The 17428-nt window shown below is 47.6% G+C and overlaps 1 protein-coding gene across 6 annotated transcripts in view; it reads right to left on the bottom strand.

Moving 5' to 3' along the window:
* The window catches only part of PLA2G6 (phospholipase A2 group VI), a 51174-nt gene that overhangs the window by 14909 nt on the left and 18837 nt on the right, over positions 1-17428 (bottom strand). For 5 of the 6 annotated variants that reach the window (XM_053254822.1, XM_053254821.1, XM_053254824.1 and 2 more), the window contains exons 5-13: positions 15412-15599; positions 12422-12518; positions 7174-7356; positions 5613-5721; positions 5028-5174; positions 3777-3867; positions 2955-3118; positions 924-1074; positions 107-246 (exon numbers count right to left, since the gene is read on the bottom strand). In XM_053254822.1, coding sequence (XP_053110797.1) covers positions 107-246; positions 924-1074; positions 2955-3118; positions 3777-3867; positions 5028-5174; positions 5613-5721; positions 7174-7356; positions 12422-12518; positions 15412-15599 — 1270 coding nt within the window. The remainder of the gene's footprint in view (positions 1-106; positions 247-923; positions 1075-2954; positions 3119-3776; positions 3868-5027; positions 5175-5612; positions 5722-7173; positions 7357-12421; positions 12519-15411; positions 15600-17428) is intronic. The other variant, XM_053254823.1, reaches the window with a different exon arrangement.

Below are 17428 nucleotides of genomic sequence, written 5' to 3'. Positions count from 1 at the left end.
GTATGGCCTGGACACCCCCCAAGAGAGAGGGAAGGGAGGCAAGTATGGAACTCTTTTTTCTTCCATCCAATGAGTCTCTTCAACTCCTTTATGAGCAAACATTTACCTTCTGGCTTAGTTAATGCTTGGAACAAAGGCGTTGTCTTGTAATGGCATGATTTGAGCTTGGACTCTGGTGGGCTATAATTCCGGAACAGATGGAGCTCAGCAGGCTGCCGGTCACAAAGAGTTGCTGTCAACATGAGCCTATATAAGAGCAAGACAGATAAGACTTTAGAGAAGAATCCATAGCCCAGTGGTAATAAATGAGTTTTGCATGAAGAAGGTCCCAGGTTCAATCCCCAGCACTTCCAGTCCAGAGATCTCAGGAAGCAGGTACTGAGAAAGAGCTTCATCTGAGACTTTGGAAAGCTACCACTGATCAAAGTAGACAATGCTGAGCTCAATGGACCAATGGTCCAACTCATAGGAACATAGGCAGCTGCCTTATACTTAGTCGGACCATTGGTTCATCGAGTTCAGTAATGCCTAGACTAACTGGCAGCAACTCTCCAAGGTCACAAGCAGGAGTCTCTCCCAGCCCCAAATGGAGATGCCGGGAAATGAACCTAGGACCTTCTGCAGGCAAGCATATAGATGCTCTTCCATTGAGTTATGGCCCCGAAGGATCTTACAGCACTCACGTGTGGTCTCCCATCCAAATGAAAACCAAGGCAGACCCTGCTTAGCAAAAGAGACAATTCATGCTCGCCACCACAAGACCAGCTCTCCTCAGTATGGCAGGGGTGTGTGTGTGTGTGTGTGTGTGTGTGTGTGTGTGTGTGTGTGTGTGTGTGTGTTGTCATGAAGGACAGCAGAGGTAGAACAGGATGCAAGGAAGCCATTGTGATCAGTGTGCGACCAGCACAAAATCTGTGGCTTACTTTGGTGTCTTGACGTCTGTCATTTTGGTGTGTTCTCCAAATTCCTTCTTCAGGAAATCCTCCAGGGGCTCTGACTCATAGGGTCGTGACCCTCGAAATACTTGATCCTTCATGCGGAAATACAAGCAGCGCATGTAGTCCATGGGCTTCCCTGGGATGCAGAGAGACATTAGCAGTACTCAGGAGCAGAGAACGGCTGATGTGACAAGCAAGACCGAGAGCTACACACGGCTGAAGCTGCAGGACTGCACCTGTCACTTTGTAAACAGAAGACATCTCTGCTCAAAAGCTACTGTTAAACAAGGGAGAGGGTAGATTAAGGAAGATGGACACAGGGAACAGAGGCTGAAAAACACTTATCAAAGCAAAAAAATAAAGTAGCAGTACAGGCAACTGCAAAATAAAATAAAGTGAAAACCCAGATCAAAATTTCTGCAGGATTGTGAGCCCTTTGGGGACAGGGATCATTCTTATTTCTTTGTGTAAACCGCCCTGAGCCATTTTTGGAAGGACGGTATAGAAATTGAATTATTAATAATAAATACTAATAATAATATTCAGCCATCCCAGGTCCTCGGGAAGGACTCGATGTCTGGATAAAACAAACCAGTCAATAACCACCACCACCACCACACAAAGCTAAAGGGAAAATATAGGTTTTAACAAGAGATTAGGTTTTTCTGCATTACAGAAGAGACAGCTTTTGGGGGTAATGTTCGAAGGGCATTTGAGTGTCTGAAGACATGCAGTAAATGCCCTGGAAGACACCTTGTAGTAGAAATGCAGAGACTCGTGTGTTGCTGTAGTGTGACGATACTGTAAAGGCAACACAATAAATGTTGTTGGAGAAGACATGACAGAAAGGCAGATGGCCTGAGACTCTGGGAGGAAGAACAAGAAGGCTGTGTGAACGCAGATCGGAATGACATCAGTGAAGGCTTCAGTCATTTCTGTTGCATGCCTGGGAAGCAAGCACATAGGGATAATGGAGCAAGGGGGGGGGGGCAAATTTCCTTGGGTTGTGGAGCAGTCTGGGGGCTGCAGACCCCCAACTCCCCAGTCCCCTTCTGCATTTCCCCCCACCTCTGTGCCAAGGCCAGACATGCTACCCCATACTGGTCACACCACTTACCCTGTGTCAGCACACCAACACAGGGGGCTGGGCACGAACGTGCAGCCACTCACCCTCTCCAGCTGGCAAGGGCTTTTTCACTGGCCTGGTTCTCCCTCATATACAGCAGTATATGTACTGAGCATGTTCAGTGGCCCCCAAGAGCTACAGGATACTGAAGGGAGCAGCTGGGGAAAGGGGGAGGGATGGAGAATTGGTCTGCACAAGGCCTATACAGACAGTTTATGGTCTGAAGGTGAGCATTAAAGTTTGGGAGATGCCTATGCCCCAGAAACCCCAAACTGTGCACAAGGGAAAACTTGATTTTCTTTTAAATTAAAAAAATAAAAATAAAAAGCAGTTTTCTAATCGTCATCTGCAGTGAAATGGCTGGACATGTGTGAGCTGCCCAAAGGCTGAGAAACAAAAACAGGCGTTGGATGGCAGGATGACTCCTCTGTGTTCTTCCTCTTTGCCAAACAGTCAGAAAGGCTTTGTGCTGGATTGTTTTATGCTTCTTCTTAATATCGCATTTCACTGCAGTATTGTTTGCTGCTCTGAGAGCTGTTAGCTGAAGTTACACAAATGTAACATGTTGAAATCCAAAATTTTGTCAGTCAGCCTAAAATTGTGTACCTGAATAGATGTGGATTACACAGCCATGTTGTGTGGCAATTCAGCAAAAAATCTAGAGCCCGCTTCCAAATATTTCTCATGAAGAGCAAACCCCTGACTTCTGGAAATTGCCCATTAAGCAGAGGCCAGATTTCTCCCCTAACTGGCAGGAACAGTCTTTATAGCCAAACTCAAGCCCAAAATTTCCAACAACCCTCCTCTATCCCTCACTTCAAGTCATCATTTCCACCCGAGGCTGGGGCATTTCTCCTTCTACGAAACTTGCAACTCCAATCACGACTTACCGTGGACAACAGAGAGTGCCAGGATTCCTCCCGTGCTAGTCCCTGCTATCCAGTCAAAGAGCTCCCTGAGGGGACGCCCTGCCGCTTTCTCTATTGCAATGAGGAGCTGGATGAGCACCAGGCCCCGGATACCCCCACCGTCCAGGCTCAAGATGCGGTCTTGGCTAGAGAAGGAGAAATGGAACAGAAGGGAAGGATCATGCACAGAATATGCTGCCATCTCCTTTGTGGGTTTTGCTGCAAACTGCATGCTGATATTGTTTTAAACTGAGTTTTGTAGTATTTGTTGTGTGTTTATTAGTTATCCTGAACACAGCATTATACAGAAAGATGGCATATAGGTTAAATAAACTCAATTCACAAGAACTTTAGGAGCTGCCTTCCACTGAGTCAGATCATTGGTCCATGTAACTCAATAATATCGACACTGACTGACAGCAGCTCTCCAGGGTTTCAGACAGGGTTTTTTTCCAACCTGGAAATGCCAGGACCTGAACCTGGCACCTTCTGAATGAAAAGCAAGTGCTTTTCCTTCAATTCTTGGGAGTAAATTTGTAGTGCCAGAGAGGACAAAAGGTTGGGAGGAGATCCTTCCTCTTTGGAAATTCAGTGGTCCCCTCTCCTTGTTCTCCAACAGCAAGAGAGAGGTCGTGCCCCCACCTCTTCCCTGTGGGCTTCTCAAAGGCATCTGGTGGGCCAGCGTGTGAAAAAGGATGCTGGACTGGATGGGCCTTGGGCTTGATCCAGCAAGGCTGTTCTTATTGTTCATACCAGGGCAGAGGAGTTCAGACTAGATTAAGTCATCTCATGGATTTCACTCACTTTCTTTTCTTCTCAGTGGAGTAGTCCACTACATTGGGCGTTTTTATCAAGCTTCCAAAGGCTGATGAAAAATCGATGACTTCCCTGAACTCTAGAGAGGCACAGGGTAAAAACAAACAAAATATCCATTTAATGGTGTGAAAAGAGACAGGCACAAAGGACTGGGAAACTGGGATCCTAGGACCCCAGGATCCTGAGACCCTGGGAAACTGAGATCCGAGAAATCATGTCCTCTGCTGTCACAGTGGCCAGATTCAATAGAGGACCACGCTCCTGCACCTTTGATTGTTATAGCAGCTTTGAAGGCAGTGAAACATGCTAAGTTTGATTTGACAATGAGGTTGATTTAAAAAAAATAAATAAGAGGTTCTGTTGTATCTACTGGACACTTCAGAGAATGTTTGATAAGGGCTGGTTAAAGGCATTTGGCCTGGTCTTTTTTCAACAGAATGGCAAATAGGAGGAGTTTTTAGCAATCTGCTCTAATTTTAACAAACCATTCGTGGCTTAAAGAGAAATATCCTTGGAAGAATATTTTTCATGATTACAATTACTTCTACTTATATTAGTAGTAAATATAAGTATTATACTATAAATTTATATTTACAGTAGCAAAGGTAAATGATTAAGTTTTTTATTTTTCTCTCTCTTTTTCACTTTTATTTCTTTTTCATTTTATGTAACCATCCATGTGGATTATCATCTTTATTTGTTGTCCTTGTTGAAATAAAGAGAAAAAAAGAGAAAATTCCTTTGTTGTATAGAAGACAAGACGCTAGGTAGCAGGTGCAGCCTCTGACGCCACTGCAATTCTACAACAACAAAGAGCTCCACCTGCCAGAAAACCTCCCATGTGTACAACAATCAAACGCCCAGGAGCCTGGTCCTATGGAGTCTGGCAACCCTGCTTGCTGCATCTCAGCCTATCCTTTCTGAAACATCAGCACTTGAAACCAAAATTGAACACGTAGGAAGGAGAGGAAAAAGCAGCGATTGTGTCAGGAGGACATACAACTATGGAACGCAAGAAGAATCAACATCGTTCCATTAGGAATTGGCTGTGGTTTCACTGTACATTCACAACACAGTGAAAAGTCTGTGTGCAATCACCATATGTAATAATATACACCCAGGATGGATGCTGACTTTCACAAGTGAATGCCTTCCATGTCAAATTTCCCTAATAGATGAAGTGGTCCTAAAAGAATGAGAAAGGGAGAGAGAGGAGCACAGGGTTAGGTAGCAGGTTACCTAGGGTTTGGCTAGCACTCCGTGAGCATGGTGTTCTTTCTGGGAAGGTGGGAGAAGATGACGATAATGATGAGGCTGTGCTAGGGGGGTGGCAGCGTTCAGCCCCTATCGTCCTCAGCAGTTCTAAGAGCACTTTCCGGTTGGCACCTTGTATGGCGAAGATATCACATGTGTTGGAGAGAAAATCATTACATAAAGCAGACGGTCACCCCTGCAAGTTCTGAACCAGCCCAGTTCCATCTGTTTGCATTTGAAAGACCCAGGGCTGGAGGTGCTTGCTTTAAGGGAAGGCAGCGGAGTGCAATTTTGCAGCCTGCCGAGATCTTACCAAGGGCTGCCACACGCTGCTCTATGGCAGTGTCTTCCTCGAATCCCTATACCTCCATTTCTCAGTGGCCTGCTTATTGGGCAGAACAAATGTGTGTCCTCGCTCACGCAGGAGACTGCAAGGCCGACCCACAAATGCATTCTCTCCACACACTGTCAGCGGCATCCAATCGAGTGGACCAAGGCTCATTCTCTACTAGTCCACATCCTGTTCTCATACTCCCACTCCCCTTCGCCTGTCTACAGTTCCCTTCTCACCTTTGCTGGTCCTGGCTGCCACCAACCCTGGGGTCTCCCCAAAGTCATTGGGAGTGTCCACATCTGCTCCGAAAACAATGAGGGCCTTGATCATATCTAAGTGGTCTTGCTGTTGGGAGGGAGAAAGGTTGTAAAAGAAAAAGTGTTGTCAGAACTCGCGTCTTCATCCTTCCATACTTTACAGCATAAGAATGATCACTTACCCACCATCTTCTACCTTGGCCATCTGGCAGCCAAAGCGTAAGCTGTCAGTACATTCGCCCCCAACTAAATCATTAGGTTTCTACCAACATCATTGTGTGAGAGAACCAGCTTAGCTGGGACGGGGGCAGGGGGAGAACAGCATTCTGTGGGTTGAGGATGATAACTGGATAAACTTCCACAGAGCTACCAGAGAGAGGGCCAGCCCACCCATTAGGTGAACTAGGCAGTTGCTCAAGTCGCCAAATGGGGGATGCGGGAGGCTGTACAGCCCGGATCATGAGTTACTCCCACAGGCAGGTGAGCAGGCACTCCCCATCCCTCTCGGCCACTTACTCCCCTCACCACGGCAGGCAGTCACACCCGTCACTGACCCTCCATGTTATAATGATGTCAGTGCATGACGTGGCGAGGTGATTATAATGTGCCCTGGCAGGCTGGCAGCAGGAGTGGCAGTCTGCTGCAGTGAGGAGAGCAAGCAGGTGGGTGAGCAACAGGGGCCACCCCCCGCAAAATGGGAAATGCCTGCCTGCACAGGTGAGCAGGGTGCAGGGTGCCCACTTTGCCTGGTGCGCTACCAATCCTTGGGCTGGCCCTGACCAGGGACCATCATACTCTGAGGGGATGAGACAGACACAACCTGGGGAGTTGCCACCATCCAGCTCCTCAGGTCCCAGTGGAGATGCCCTCTCCTTCCCCACCTGCCACCACAGAACTGCCAGGGGCCATTGTGCCCCGAGAGGAGGGGACACGGACACGGCACATCAAATGGCCTTCTTTAAGAATGCAACATGTAAAGATCTAGCTCTTAAAGTCTTGTTGTATGCATTGTTATTGATGCTTCTCATTTTAATGCTTTTATGTAACCCACTTTGGGAGGTTCATTATATAAAACTGAAAAGCATTATATGAATGGTCCATAAGATGTATGCATTTAAAACCAGGCCTGCTCAACTTAGCCCCCCCCCCAGCTGTTTCTGGACAACTCCCATAATCCCCAGACACAGTGGCCAATAGCCAGGGATTATGGGAGTTGTAGGCCAACATCTGCAGGAGGGCCGAAGTTGAGCAGCCCTGACTGAAATAGAGGATAGCGATAGTTAGTTACATCAAAAGAATATTGGCTGGCATGATGAGGAAGATTACTCAAAGCCATCTCACTGAAATCAAAAGGCCAAGTTGGCATTACCCAAGTTGTCCTTTTAATTGGAATGGGACTACTTTGACTCATTTCCCTCTCTCATGTCAGCCACTGATAAGGGTCTTCTCCACAATCTCTCTGCATTTTTAGGAAGAACATGCCTCTCTCAGAGCTCTCCTGGCCCCCTCCTATGGAAGCCTTGGCTGAAGAGAAGCCCACCTTCATGGCCAGGTGCAGGGGAGTGTTGCCGTCCTTCCCTCTTGTGTTGGTCACAGCTCCGTGGGTCAGCAACACCATTGTGCAGTCAAAGCGCCCACGTTGCACCGCAATGTGCAGGGCCGAGTCCCCCGTTGTGCTGAGGGCATTCACTTCACAGCCATAGTCAACAAGCAACCGGGTCATCTAGGTGCAGAAAGGGAGAGGAGACACGGTGGAATCAGGCCCAGCGCAATGCCATGGTTTTGCTCCCAAGCAGTGCTTCTGTTTAGTGCAGGTAAGGCAAGATTCATTTCCTGAGAGCCAAAGGTGATGGGTGAGATCTAGAGCCCAGCTCTGGAGATCTAGAGCCCAGCTCTGGAGATCTAGAGCCCAGCTCTGGAGATCTAGAGCCCAGCTCTGGAGATCTAGAGCCCAGCTCTGGAGATCTAGAGCCCAGCTCTGGAGATCTAGAGCCCAGCAGAAAGTGCCTCCTTCCCTAGCCTCCTCCTTACTGGAGCTTCCCAAAGCCACTGAAAAGTTGTTGCAGAGGGTCGTGTGGGACCTTTGGTAACAGCATAAGATGTGGCACAGTGGAGGGGCGAGGGGGAAGGCATTTCCAGATACTGGCTGGCATCCAGAACAATGAACTACTTATGCAAGAATGCTGTGCTAGCTCAAGCTAGTTGTGCTAAGTTGTGCTACCACACACATGCTTGCGTAACTGTGTCCCCATCATTTGTTTTAATGGGGACATCTGCACAAGAGCACAATAGTACAATTTGGCAAATCCCAGGTTTTAGCACAATCAAGCCTACTTCTTGCGTGAGTGCAAATTTATTCACCCTACAAGTGGTTTGTTGCTCTGGACAGCAGCCGCTGTGACAAAGAAGTGCCTCTGCTAGCAGGTTCCACTTGTGGTTTCTAGATATTCACCCCACCCCACCCTGCGTCTCATGCCATTGCTGAAAATCTTCCAGCCCTTGGCAACAGCTCCTCAGAGATTTAAGGAAGTTTGGGTGGGTGGGTGGGGAGGTTCTTTCCACTGGTGCATATTGTGACAACAGTATTAGTCTGGAAGCTACTCTATATATTTCAGATCAAAAGACCTAAATATAAGGTTTAAAAGAAGAGTCAAGGCTCTTACAAATTCACCCATGCTGTATAAAGCTCAGCAATTATACACTAAGGCTTCTGCCTTAACTTGCGCACCAGGCTGGCACTGGATGTAACAGCAATGTCAATTCAGAAACAAATCCTATTGTCATTCACAGAACGCATTACGTGGTTGTGGAAGAATGCAATGGAGGCTGTGGAATAATGAGGAAGGTACCAGGAAGTGTGGGTAGAATGACAGGAAGGGAGCTACAGGGATTGGGCCCCACTGCAAGAAACTTGATAGGATGACAGGTCAAATGCTAAGTCAAACAGAGAATATTGCAAGTTTTGGGGTTTTAAAAAAATGGGTGAGAGGAGAAATAGGAGACCATGTGACACACTCCCCATCATGGGGCCATAGCTTAGTGGTACAGCATCTGCTTTGCATGCAGAAGGTCCCCGGTATGGCTGGGAGAGTCTCCTGCCTTGGAGAGCCACTGTCAGTCAGCGTAGACCATACTGAGCTAAATGGACCAATGGTCCGATTCTGTATGCAATAGTTTTCTGTGTTCTACCCGGACCTCATAGCTGCCTCTCTGCTGTTCCACTCATAGGAACATAGGAAGCTGCTATATACTGAGTCAGACCGTAGGTCCATCTAGCTCAGTATTGTCTACACAGATTGGCAGTGGCTTCTCCAAGGTTGCAGGCAGGAATCTCTCTCAGCTCTATCTTGGAGATACTAGGGAGGGAACTTGGAACCTTCTGCTCTTCCCAGGACGGCTTCATCCCCTAAGGGGAATATCCCCTAAGGGGAATATCTTACACTGTAGTCTCCCTTTCATATGCAACCAGGGCAGACCCTGCTTAGCTAAGGGGACAAGTCATGCTTGCTACCACAAGACCAGCTCTCTTCCCTCCATTTGCCGCACTCCATTTGGTCCTAGAGTAGTCTTCCAGGACCACTCCATTTGCCACCTTCCTTGTTCTATCTCCTCTCCATCATCTCCCTTTTCTCATTCCCAAATCTCTTGAACTTACTTCACATCTCTAGTGCAGGTCGAATTTTTCCTGCATTTCCCCACATCTCTCCCCCACATATACACCATGGGTAGGAAGATACCCCTTCCCACAGAAAACTATTCTGCATACGTAATCAATTCTGAACCTCTCTCCTATCATCTGGCTACCTTTCATCCATATCCTTTACTCTCTGCCCCTTCCTCTGCCTAGTCTTGCCTGCCAATAGATAACCCATACCTATCTGCCTTATCTCCTCTATATACAGCCCCAACTCAGTTCTCAAAACTCTTATTGTCCCCCACCTAACAGAAACCATATACAGTTCTCTGCTACCCCAAGGTTTCCTCCAAACCCTCTAACATATGCAGGAGGGGGCATACTCAGGATCCTATTTTACACAAATTAGTTCTGTGCTAATCATTAATAGTTCTTGAATATGCACTTTTGCTTTGCAACTTTAACACACCTTGCAAGATCACGAGGATTCTAGTCTTAAAATGTAGGGTATACAAAACTGAAGAACAGATCATGGAATGGAAGCAGGAACAAACAAGAAGAATATGCAATTTTTTCAATTATATAACAGCCCTGCTGGATCAGGCCCAAGGTCTATCTAGTCCACCATCCCGTTTCACACACTTTCCCCACCAGATGCCTCTGGGAAGCCCACAGGCAAGAGCTGAGGGCATGCTTTCTCTCCTGCTGTTGCTCCCCTGCAATTGGTATTTAGAGGCATCTTGCCTCTTAGGCTGGAGGTGGCCTATAACCCACAGACTAGTAGCCATTTATAGACCTGTCCTCCATGAATTTATCTAAACCCTTCTTAAAGCCATTCAGGCTGGTGGAAGTCATCACATCTTGTGGCAGAGAATTTCATAGGTTAATCATGTGCTGTGTGAAAAGTGCTGTTTATTACTTTTAAAGCCCTGAACGGCTTAGGCCCGAGTTACCTCAGAGAGCGCCTTCTTCTGCATGATCCCCACCGCACATTAAGGTCATCTGAAGAGGTTCGTCTCCAGTTACCACCAGCTCATCTGGTGGCAACTCAGAGGCGAGCCTTCTCTATAGCTGCTCCGGGGCTGTGGAATGCGCTCCCTGCGGAAATCCGTAATTTGAATTCTCTATTAGCCTTCAGGACAGCACTTAAAACGTATCTGTTTGGCCTGGCTTTCTAGGGTTTTAAAATAGGTTTTAATATTTTAACCCGGTTTCAGGGTTTTTAATTACTGCGATTGTTTGATTTTAAAAATGTTTTAAAATTGTTAATTGTTGTTATATTGTTTTTTAATTTTTGTTTTAGCTCTTTACTGTTTTAATCGTTTGTTTTAACTGTAAACCGCCCTGAGCCATTTTGGAAGGGTGTTATAAAAATGAAATGAAATGAAATGAAATGAAATCAATCAATAATAGCAGCACACAGAAACATCTACAGACATCTTGGTTCCATACAGATAATATTAAACACACAGGATTTGGTGATCCCACACACAATTCAAAGGGTTGGTGGTAGAATGAGATTAGAGGACTTCCACCTACAGGCATGAGCAGGGAGAGCAAGATTCCTAAAGGAGAAGACACAAGATGGCGAACTTATAAATGCACATAATTAATCCATGGAATGCTATGTACAAGCCGACCCCTGCACAGAGCATCTGCGCATTTTTGGGGGCCGGCTACCTCTCTCCCCCCCACCCCAGTCTCTGGCCGGGCCCACCGCTGGCCTCCCCAGCCGGGCCAGGCCCACCGCCGCTGCCAACCTCCCCGGCTGGGCCGGGCCGGGCCGGGCCTGCCGCCGCCGCCCTCCATGGCCCGGCAAGGCCCGCCGCTGCCTCTGTCCTCCACCACAGACGTGCCTCAGCCAATCAGGTGCATCCCTCCACTCCGCTGCCCAGCCAATCAGCTGGGTTGCCGGGACGCATCCCCACAGAGGCTGAGGCACGTCTACGGGGATTAAATATATAGATAGTTCAAGGAAGTTGTCCCAAACTTCTGATGATTTAACTGGTTTCTTTGCCTTCATAAGGGCCCATTTTTCGTGCCCTGCTAACTCAAGCAGATTGTGCACCCAGTCCTCAATCCTTGGGATAAGAACCTTTTTGACTTACCCATATTTATTGATGCAAAGACATGTGTTCTTTCTCTTCTCTCCTTTCTTCTGTCTTCCTTCTCCCTATTTCTCTTTTCCCTATATCTCCCCTTTCTTTTCTCATTCCCCACAACCGGCACACATGGGGTGGGGGGGAAGGCTGGCTCTGGATGGGTGGGGTGGGTTTGGGAATGGAAGGGGGAAATGTTTATAAACGCCAAATAAAATTGTAATTTTTTAAAAAAAATCTATGGAGCTATGGATGTGGTGATGGCCATGAGCTTGGGTGGCTTTAAAAGGAACTTAGACAAATTCATGGAGAACAGGTCTATCAATGGGTACTAGTCTGATGGCTATAGGCTACCTATAGGCTCACAGAAGCTCCTCAGGCCTGTGGGCCTCCCTTAGTGTTTTTTAAAAAACAGCTTAAAACACACCTTTTTGCTTTTTAATATCATTATTTTGTTATATCTGGTAGGTTCTTTAGCTTTTTATAATTTTCAGTTTTATTTTGAACCTAATAATTGTTTTTAATCTGACTTTTAAATTTTTTTTAAATTTAATTAACTTGTATCTGTGTCTATGTTATTGTTGTAAGCCGCCCCAAGCAGTATTGCACTGGAGGGACCGGGTATGTATGTATGTATGTATGAATGAATGAATAAACAAACTAAACTAAAAACTAAAAACTAAAAAAAACTAAAAACTAAAAACTAAAAAAAACTAAAAACTAAAAACTAAAAACTAAAAACTAAAAACTAAAAACTAAAAACTAAAAACTAAACAAGGGCCACTGTGGGAAACAGGATGCTGGACTAGATGTGCCTTGGGCCCGATCCAGCAAGGCTGTTCTTATGTTCACAGGCAGGATGTCTCTGAATACCAGCTGCAGGGGAACAACAGCAGGAGAGGGGGCATGCATTGCCTTCATCTCCTGCTTGGGGGCTTCCCAGATACATTGGATGGGCCACTGTAGGAAACAGGACGCTGGACTAGAGAGGCCATGGGCCTGACCTAACAGCGCTGTTCTTAACTTTCTGTCTGCCCAGCATTCTCTGTGCTTACCTCAGCATTTTTGGCCCAGTGAAGGGGTGTGGCTCTGTGGCGTTGGTCCACAAGCTGAACCTGGCTGACATCCTTATTAAGGAGGGTCTCAGCACACCTGGAGGGAAAAAGAGCAAGCAGGAAACAAGGAAGGAATGTGAGAAACACTATCTGAATATCCAGTACACAGGTGTGGGATAATTTCAAGACTTAAGGACATGCAGTAGAGGCTGCTGTAAGCAGCCTGTGCACAAGACAGGTGATGTCTCCTAGCGCAACAAATGTAGGCTGGCCCAGCCCACAATTCATTCAAGCAGCCCTGTCATTTTGTACTTTGTTAAAGTGTAGATCTGTCTTATTCACTGCCTACATTGTTGCCTCCTGTACCTGTGCACATGCTCATAGAGACATAAGAAGCTGCCTTCTACTGAGTCAGATCATTGGTCCCTCTGGCTCAGTATGGTCTACACAGGCTGGCACCGGCTTCTCCAAGGCTGCAGGCAGGAGTCTCGCTCAGCCCTCTCTGGAGACACCAGGGAGGGAACCTAGGACCTTCTGCATGCTTCCCAGAACAGCCCCATCCCCTAAGGGGAACATCTTACAGTGCTCACACCTGTAGTCTCCCATTCAAATGCAAGCCAGGGCAGACCCTGCTTAGAAAGAGGACAATTCATGCTTGCTATCACAAGACCAGCTCTCCTCCTCATTTTCTCATATTGTCCTGCTCTGCCTCTCCCTCTTACCTCACAGACTGTAATCTTAGCGCTTTGGCACACTGTTCAGACTCTGCAACAGTCTGCCTCTTCTGCCAGGGCCTCAAGAAGCACTTGATCATCTCTCTCACTCCAAGTCAGGGCTGCCCAACTTTGGTCCACCAACTGCTTTGGGACTACAATTCCCACCATCCCCAGTCACAGTGGCATATAGTCAGGTTTGAGGGGAGCTGTGATCCAACATCTGCAGCCTGGAGGCCGGAAGCTGTGCAGTCCTGCTCCGAGTTCCTGGGATGCGGGATGTATGCAAATACATTGCTTGTGCAAGCAGCTTCCTAGACGGAAAAATGCAGGGAAGGCTCCCCACTGAAGTGGCCGCATATTAATACAGTGTGGTCTTCACCCCACATCTTCGCCTTCCCTGTCTGGGAGATTCTGCAACTCTACTCAAGCCAACTACTGCACTTCCTGGTTGATAACTGCTAGATTATAACAATTAGTTAGAACCCCTGCTAAGAGACACCTTTTAAAGTGGTGATTTTCTTATATTTAGCAGGGCAAGAGCAACTGGCCCTATCCATCCCCAGCACAGCATCCCTCCAGTGGCAGCTGTTGTGTCAACTATGTTTCTTTTTAGATTGTGAGCTTTTGGGGACAGGAAAACATCTTATTTTTTAGTTTTATTTTTCTATGTAAACTACTTTGGAAACTTTTGTTGAAGAGCGGTATATAAATATTAGTAGTAATCATCATCATCATCATCAGGAAGTGAAGGCTCACATCCCCAAAACAAAAGGGCAGATCACATTGCTGCTCTTTGGCAGAAGCTAGTGGAGGCCATGCATGTAGGTAGCCTTCCCTGACAAGGGTGCAGGAGGATAGTGGGTATGTAGTGATGGTAGGGCTTCAGGAGAAGACTAGGCCTCACTCGGAGCAACTGCTGGCAGGCTAGGCCTGTCTTAACAAGGGGGAAAGCCCAGGAAATTCAAAATAGAAAGACCAATCCCAAGGACTGGGTGGGAACTAATCACACAGCCTCCTACTGAAGCTTTGTTCTCTTAGTTAGTTCTGTACCAAGAGGGCCCTGAGGAAGTAGCAGGTTGAGAGCTGCTGGGGAAATGGGAAGGCCACAGCCAGTGAGTAACAAGTTAGGACCAGCTCAGTTGGACGCACGAGGGGACGTATATTTTTCTTTTCTGTATTGCTTGGTATCCGAGTTGCCAGTAGGGATTGCACGAAATGCTTCATGCATATCCCAGGGGGTGGAGAGGGGTACCTTTAAAAGGAGGCAGGCAGGTCCTACCTGCTCCTCTGGTGAGCTGCCGCTACCCCACCCCATTGAGGCACTGTCGTTCCTTACATCTAACATGCAAGCAGCCACCGAGCAGCTGTCCCTTTTAAAGTGCCGTGCCCATGGGATGCTGCTCCCAGCAGCCCTCGCACGGCGTCAGCACACAAATGGCACTGGTACATGTGGCGATGCCATTTGTGTGCCGACACCGTGCAAGGGCTGCTGGGAGCAGCATCCCATGGGCACGGCCCTTTAAAAGGGACAGCTAAGCAACGGCTGCTTTCACATTAGACTTGAAGAATGACCGTGCTGTGATGGGCCGGCACAGGGTGGCAGCAGCTCACTGGAGGAGCAGGTAGGACCTGCCTGCCTCCGTTTAAAAGGTACCCCTCGCCCTGCGCCGAAAGGTTTTGGCCACAGGAGGCCAAATCTTTTTGGCACCTCTCCAAAGAGGTGCCAAAATAATTCAAGCACATCTCTAGTTGCCAGGTTTAATTAAGACACACACTCTCTCTTTTACAATCTGCTTTATGAAGAGACAATTGATCTTATTGCATAATCTTGTTTTTCTTTTAATGCAATAATAAACCCTTGTTGGTGAAGCATGTTACTCTTCATTTTGGGTCTGCCTTAATCACATGCCTTTGAAATCCTAAGACTGCTCAGCCCTTTTGGGGAGGGTTTTGCCACTTACCCCCACCCCCCAGGAACCTCATATGGAGAGTGGGTTTCCCCACATCAAAATAAGAATCATGATAGGGTAGAAGTAATTTCTTTAAAATAAAACAATTATTTAACAGGCAAAATGTGGTGTAATTGAGATCAGGGGAACCTCATCTGTTCCAGCCTGGAAATAATCTAGCAAGTCTGGATTATCTCCAGGTTGGGGTGTTCTCTCCACAGGCCAACACTGGCCAATCCTGTTGTTGGCAGAGAGCATACAGAGTATCCATATTCGCCAACATTTTCTCCTAGTGCTCAAATTCCTGCAGAGTGAACAAACTCACCTCTTCTGGGAGTATTTCATGGCAGTGTGGATGGGGTAGCCCTTCATTCCCAAGATATTGCACTTGGCGCCAACCTTCAGCAGAGAGGCAACAGCATCTTCTTTGCCCAGCTGGCAGGCTAAGTGTAGAGGGCTCTGCCCACAGACATTCAGATGATCCAAAGCGTCAGCTGACTTCCTGCCCAGGAGCTAGAACAGTTGGACAATGTCACTCAAGTCTAGAGGCTCTCAGCAACGCATGGCACTGGGCCTCGTTCCTCCCACTGCAGGAGCCTGAAAGCCGCTTCCCAGGTCACAATTACACAAGGGAACGTTCTTGCACATCTCTCATCTCTAAACTCCTCTTGAAACGTCAACATATAATTACTGTAATTAATATGCAATCTTTACAGTACAGAAAATAAAGGGAGAAGGAAGACTGAATGATTAAGTTTCTCCCCGCCCCCACCGCCCCCGATTCTGAAGAGGTACCTGGATGGCTTTAAGAGGGGTTTGGATAACTTCATGGAGGAGAGGTCTATCAACGGCTACTAGTCTGAGGGCTATAGGCCACCTCCAGCCTCAAAGGCAGGATGCCTCTGAGTACCAGTTGCAGGGGTGTAACAGCAGGAGGGAGGGCATGCCTTCAACTCCTGCCTGTGGCTTCCAGCGGGCCACTGTGTGAAAAAGGATGCTGGACTAGATGGGCCTTGGGCCTGATCCAGCAGGGCTGTTCTTATCCAATTTCCAACAATTCAACTCTGCATGTATCTTAATAAAAACAGAACTTGAATAGGACCTTTTGAGTGCAAAAGCAAAGCACTTTACAAGTATTGTTTTGATGTAAACCTGTAAAGGTAAGTATGATTATCCCCATATTGCAGCTGGAAAGGCTGAGGTGTAGAGGGAGTAGCTTGCCTAGCAAGGTGAGGTGGCCACTGAAGCGGCATTTAGCAACCTGCCTCAGGTACACAGAGGTTTTGAGCTGCCTCAAGGTCACGGCATACTAACTTGGGCAGTTCTGATTTGCAGCTTGGTCTCTTAGGCACATCAGCTCTCTCTTCAATTGTGTAATTCTGCTCTTAGATTAGGGGTGTGCAGAAAACTGGAAAACCCGGTTTGGTTCAAGCAAAACCATACTCAAACCGAACCAGGTCTGGTCCTGTACGCACTAGAGTTGGGCCTGGTCTGGCTCTAGTCCGAATGGGTTCGGGCCAGGTTCAGGGGAGAAAAAAAAAGTGTGGTTTTTTAAAAGGGGGAGGCGGAGGAGGTGGACATACCACCACTGCCGTGCTCCAGGGGGAGCTTTCACGGCCGCTGGGGGTGGGTTTCCTCCCAATGCTCCCCCTCCCCCTGCCAGCACCTCCAGTCATTTTTGGCCCTTTACAGGCCTGTCTGCGGTGGCAGTGGCCATTTTGGAGGCCGCTGTGCATGCCCAATGGACATCTGGGTGGTCTGGGTCATGACCTGACCAGGAAGATGTCCACTGGGCATGCGCGGTGGCCACCAAAATAGCCACCGCAGACATGCCCTTTATGGGCTGAAAAAGACCAGGGGGCAGTGTTCCCTTTAAGCCATGCATGTGTCCATGCGCTCACAAGATTTTTGATGTCCGCTCAGTTAATTTTAGATCCCACTGAGGTTGAACCAGGAAGGACTCACTTTGAATGCACATGCGCACACACTGCCTTGATACTGCCACTCAGAACAAAACTCATTCCACACACAGATGAAAAAATATTAGAGAACACTGGGAGGTGGACATCAAGAGACATCCCCCCCCCCGCAACTGTGAAAGCCGCCCCCGCCCCTGCCCCCGGAGCACAGCAATGGTAGTAAGTCCACCTTTCCCTGGCGGGGGGGACCCCAAATTGGCTCTGAACCAGCACAGCGGGTTCGGCTCGACTTCAAGCCAAACCGGGCCCAGTCCAGCTTGAGGGCTCACTCTCGAGCTAGGCCAGTTCGATGTTGGATCAGCTTGAGGTTGAGCCTGTTCGCACATCCCTATCTTATATGACATGCAAGGATTCTCCCATGCA

This window comes from Hemicordylus capensis, chromosome 5, assembly GCF_027244095.1.
Source record: "Hemicordylus capensis ecotype Gifberg chromosome 5, rHemCap1.1.pri, whole genome shotgun sequence".
Lineage (NCBI taxonomy): Eukaryota > Metazoa > Chordata > Lepidosauria > Squamata > Cordylidae > Hemicordylus > Hemicordylus capensis.
This window is presented reverse-complemented; position numbering and strand designations above follow the sequence as displayed.